Source organism: Leucopleurus acutus, assembly GCF_964270905.1.
Source record: "Leucopleurus acutus genome assembly, chromosome: X".
In the NCBI taxonomy this organism is placed as follows: Eukaryota; Metazoa; Chordata; class Mammalia; order Artiodactyla; family Delphinidae; genus Leucopleurus; species Leucopleurus acutus.
In genome coordinates, this window is record NC_139148.1 from 88,101,190 (window position 1) to 88,105,933 (window position 4,744).

Consider the following 4,744-nt stretch of genomic DNA (forward strand, 5'->3'; position numbering starts at 1 on the left):
GTCTCTGCAACTTCTCCCATTTTCTTCTTTCATTGCTTCACTGGCCAGGGGGCAGATGAAGGAAGGTTTTCCTGCTCTTAAGTGAACTCAGAGGTGGGGGTGGGGTTCCCAAAAAGGCCTCACCACTGCCCCCTTCCAAACAAAGGAGGACCTAGACCTCTAACCTGAGGGGGGAAAATCACTTTGCACCAAGAGTCATTCTTTTTGTAACACTGCTCTTTCTCATCATTATAAATGGTGACTCAAAAAAAAGAAAAAAATGGAAAGAAAAAAAATGGTAACTCACTTTGGCATTGCTTGGTTGCCAGAACTGCCCAAGAAAGAGGGCTTTCTCTGTCAGAACCTGCACAAGATCATACAATCCTTCCTCTCTGTTGACCTATAGCCAAGATAGCAGATTTTGGTACATTTTTTGGTAAGCATCTCTTATCATCATTCCCTAACATTTCCTATAGCCATCGCCCTATTTCACTCTTCATCATCTCATGCTTGGTTTATAATTTCCTAACGAATATCTCTACACCTAACCCCATCACAGCTCCAATCCATTTTTCACATTGCCACCAGATTATTTTTCCTTTTGCCAAAAATGCCCAGTAACTCCCAGAAAATGACAGGATCATATTTCAATCTTCAGCTTGGTGTTCAGGGTCTTCCCTAAACTTTTTTTGCCCTACATTTCCACCCTTATCTCCCATCACTTCTATTCCCATACTTTCCATTCCAGGCAAACTGGTTACCTTCCTGTCACTGGAACAGATTTCCTGCCTCCGTGTCTTTCTTCAAGCCATTTCCTCTCCTGGAATGCCCTTCTGTGTTTTCTCATGCTGTCCTTCAGGGCCCACCTTAAGTGTGCCCTTCCTCCTTGAAGCATTCTAGCCACTTCTGTTTCATTTAAACAGATAGCATATATTTGACAATGAGCATATGCTCAGGTACTGTAATCTTTTTCTATTTATGTACCTTATCTCTCCAGCTAGATTTTAAATTCAAGCAAGAGAACAATTTTTTTTGTCAGTTGAAACATACAAGTTTATTAATGATACACAAATGAAGTCTTTGGTGAATAAATTCAAGTCAAAACAGATGATAGAAGTGTAGGCTATTCATGATGGACAGGTTCACTATCAATTCACATAGAGGAACCAGTAAAAATATTTCCATTCAAGCAGCACGATTAAAGTCACAAATGTGTTTTCAGTACAAGAGGACTATTTATTTGGTATTCATAAAATTATTCAGCTTAAAGCTGGAGACTGTCACAGATAACATCACTCTGGATGATACATTATTCAAAACTGGCAGCTGAAAGGATCCCTTTACTATATAAGCAAGTGGAAAAGCAGTAACTTTCAATTTTCATTGCTTCCAGACTGCAAAACCAGACATTTCTTCAAGTCTCTGAGACACATAGCCAATCAGAATTTGTCCACTAGTTTTATAACTTTCACTTTCACCAAGAGGTCATGGTGATCTGCTAAGGCTCGAATTTTCTTAACGCACACTCCAGATGTAGTGCATAAGTAAAAAAGGGAGCCTTTATTGAACTCTCTGTAGTTGAATACTTCTGCTCTGAGATTGTCATAGATGATCTCAAATAGAGTCAGGGCATTAATGAGAATTTCTGATTCCACATAAGAATTGTAGAGGGAACTAAATGATGATGGCACTTGGGTACTGAGCAGCTTTTTTAACATATCTGGATTTTCAGCAAAATTCGAAAGTATTTTCAAAATCTCAACCTTGATTTTTCCACCTCCCTGAGATAACAAACGGAAAAAGTTTGCAATGGAATTGACAAGCAGGTGCTGGTAGTCATTAGTAATAGTCATGTTTGTTAAAAATTTTAGTCCAACTACCTGTACTGCTGAGTTCAGGTTAGAGGCCATGATGTCATCCATCACTTTATTCATGTATACCTGAAGCCGGCCCTGATTTTCATAATTCTCACTCAGGTTGTTCATGGCCATTAAGGCTTTCTCCTTAATGTGGGGATCAGTTTTGTTGATCATGTTTGCAATAATCGGGAGGCCTCCCAATTTGCGAATTGTGTCTTGGTTGCATGAATAATTGGCATTGTTGCTCAGAGTGAGCAAAGCTACCTGTTGGATGAAAGGATCGTCCGATTTCTGAAGCAAAGCAAGGACTTTCCTGAGATCTCGGACACCCAGAATCTCATCAATTTCATAAGGAAAGGGGCGCTTCTGCATGGGAACGGGTCTCTTCCCTCTCCCTCTCTGCTGGGTCTCAGGCTCAGAGTCTGACTCCGATTCTGTGTCCGTCCACCCAGACTCCCCTTCTTCAGAATCAGGAACCTCTGCCAGGAAAGCCTGTCCTCCATTAGCGGAGGCTGCGGCAGCTGCCGCAGCCCCATCTCCAGGGCGGAAGCCCAGCCCCAATTCGTCTACTTCAACCTTATTTTTCTTGCCTTTGCCCTTGCCTCCAGTCCGGGACTTGGTTCCACCCTTAGCTCCACCTTTGGGTACAGCTCCAGTAGCTGACCCGGCCTTAGGTATAGCCCCAGTATGAGCCCCAGGGGTTGTTTTCTTGGCGGCTGCTGCTGTTTTAGAGGACCCTGAAGTCCCAGGAGCCTCTGCAGCCCCAGTAGGGGCTGCTGCCCCAGAAGGCACTGCAGCCCCAGAAGGTGCTGCTGCCCCAGAAGGTGCTGCTGCCCCAGAAGATGCTGTTGCCCCAGAAAGTGCTGCTACCACAGTAGGCGTTGCTGGTATGGAAGCCTCCACTGCCTCGGTAGGTGGTGCTGCCTCAGTAGGAGCTGGTGCCCCAGGAGCCTCTGCTGTGCCAGGGGCTTCTGCTAATTTAGGAGCCCCTGTCATTGTGGAGGTCTCTGCAGCCACGGGAGCCTCTGCCTCCCAGGGAGCTGGTGCCACTGTAGAAGCCACTGTGGCTTCTGATTCAGCTTTAGGCCCAACCCCGGCCCCTTCTGCCTCCTGGGTCTGACTTCCTGCCCCACTCTGAGCCTTGGCACTAGATGCAGCTGGGGCCACTGCTTCAGCTCCAGCCATGTCCAGAGCAGAGGTTTCATCCTGGACCCTGACCTCTGCCCCAGTGTGGACTGGGGTTGGAGGACCAAATGCTGGCCCAAGGTCAATTGTGAATCCAGCCCTTAGTCCAGCTCTAGCCCGGGCTCCAGTCCCGGCCACAGCCCTGGTCTTGGGCTTGGCCAGTCTCTTCTTCATCTGGTTTCTTCCCCTGGCATATTTGTAGACGCAGTACCAGGCACTGGCCCCAATCACTATCCCAGCGGCTACACAGCCAGCATCCCGAACACGGCTCATGATGCAGCTGGAGTGATTCCCTGATCCAGGGTGTGGAGCTGGTGTGCCCAAGTGGGGTGCGTGCACGACAAGGTAAGGTGCTTCAGTTCAGGCTCGAAAGTTCTGCTGAGGTTGCAAACTAAGCAGGACCTGGGGTAAAGGATAAAAATGAGGCTTAGGGCTCTGGCTCACTTCGTGCTTAACCAGGCCTACTTGAAGGAGAGTTTGGGAACATAATGCTTGGTGGGTGGACTAGTACCCAGACACAAGTGTCCAGGCCTCTGTGTGCTGATTCAGGACCCTGGTTGTCTGATGTTTCTTACATCTTCATCCCTAGCCCTCACTGCCCAATGTAAACACATCTAATTTCCCAGCACCTAAATGGGGGATGAGAGGCCATATAGACTTCAGGAAAGCTGGTGGAGAACCAGAAAGAACCCCAGATTCTTCTCTGATTCCCTCACCCCCAGCCCAAAGGTCCCCAAATGATTCTCATACACGTACCAACCTGCTGGGAGCAGAAGCAATTTGCTCTTTTCCACCAGGCTTGTAGTTGTGCAGGGCCCAAAAGGCAGACAGACCTGTGGAGAGATCCCAGAAAGGGGGTTTCGGGGGCCTTTGGTAGATGGATTCCCTTCTTTTCTTGATTTGAACCCTTGTGGGCAAGTTTCCCCCTCTCAGGGCTCCTCACTCCCTCCATATCCCTTCCTCCTCAAATCCTTATTTAAGAAGGCAAATGCCACACCCCTTTCGCTGCACCAAAAAGGACAGGCCCAGGGCAAGGGTTTCTTATAAGGAGGAAGAAGATGGGGGAAGAGGAGCCCCCGGCTCCAATTTCTGCTCTGGTTTCTGCCACACCATACCAGGGGTTCCAAGACAGTTCCCAGCCCCCACACTGACCTCCAATGATTCAGGGCTGTTTCTCCTTTCCTCAGTTCAGTTAGAGCTCCATCCTAAGGACAGACTGAAGGGCAGAAATACAGATAGCAAGACGTTGGAGACAGAGCCCGGCGGATGGAACGGACTGAAGACCAAAGTCCCCAATTGCCTTTCAGCATTCACATACCAGAATGACAAACGGTTCCACCTCTCAATTCCTTCAACTCTTCTCACCCCTCCCTTCGCACCCCAACCCCCGCCCCTGCGCAGACTCCCCAGGCAGTCAACCTCTCCTTCCCTTTGCCCCGCCCCCCCGTCCGCCATTTCTCCCGGACAGACGGCCACACCCCTTCTCCTGCACCGAAGCGGGAGGGGGCGGAGCGAGGGTGCACAGAAGGCTGGACGGGACGCGCGACTGGGGATTATGGCCAGACAATCTAGCGTCTCCTTCCTATGACCACCAGTCCTGCAGTCCCCAGCCCCCACGCCTAGCATCAGCCTGCACAACGGGTCCCCAGTGTCTGCCCTTTCGGTTTGAGGGTCATGATTTTCCACTGTTTCTCCGCTCTGGATTCCACCTCCCACACCCC

General features: G+C 48.9%; 1 protein-coding gene across 2 annotated transcripts; it reads right to left on the reverse strand.

The window, feature by feature from the left end:
* Positions 1–1,014: 1,014 nt before the first annotated feature.
* On the reverse strand, positions 1,015–4,194 carry ARMCX2 (armadillo repeat containing X-linked 2). 2 transcript variants are annotated; one of them, XR_014327100.1, is made up of 3 exons: positions 4,176–4,194; positions 3,784–3,856; positions 3,377–3,425 (listed from the first exon to the last, which is right to left on the reverse strand). XR_014327100.1 is itself a non-coding variant. In XM_082864178.1 (2 exons), the coding sequence occupies exon 2, from the start codon at positions 3,294–3,296 to the stop codon at positions 1,419–1,421; it is 1,878 nt and encodes a 625-aa protein (XP_082720304.1). In that variant the 5' UTR covers positions 3,297–3,425; positions 3,780–3,792; the 3' UTR covers positions 1,015–1,418. The 2 variants fall into 2 exon arrangements, 1 of the variants encoding a protein (XP_082720304.1); XM_082864178.1 differs by lacking the exon at positions 4,176–4,194 and having other exon boundaries at positions 1,015–3,425; positions 3,780–3,792.
* Between the last annotated feature and the right edge of the window lie 550 nt (positions 4,195–4,744).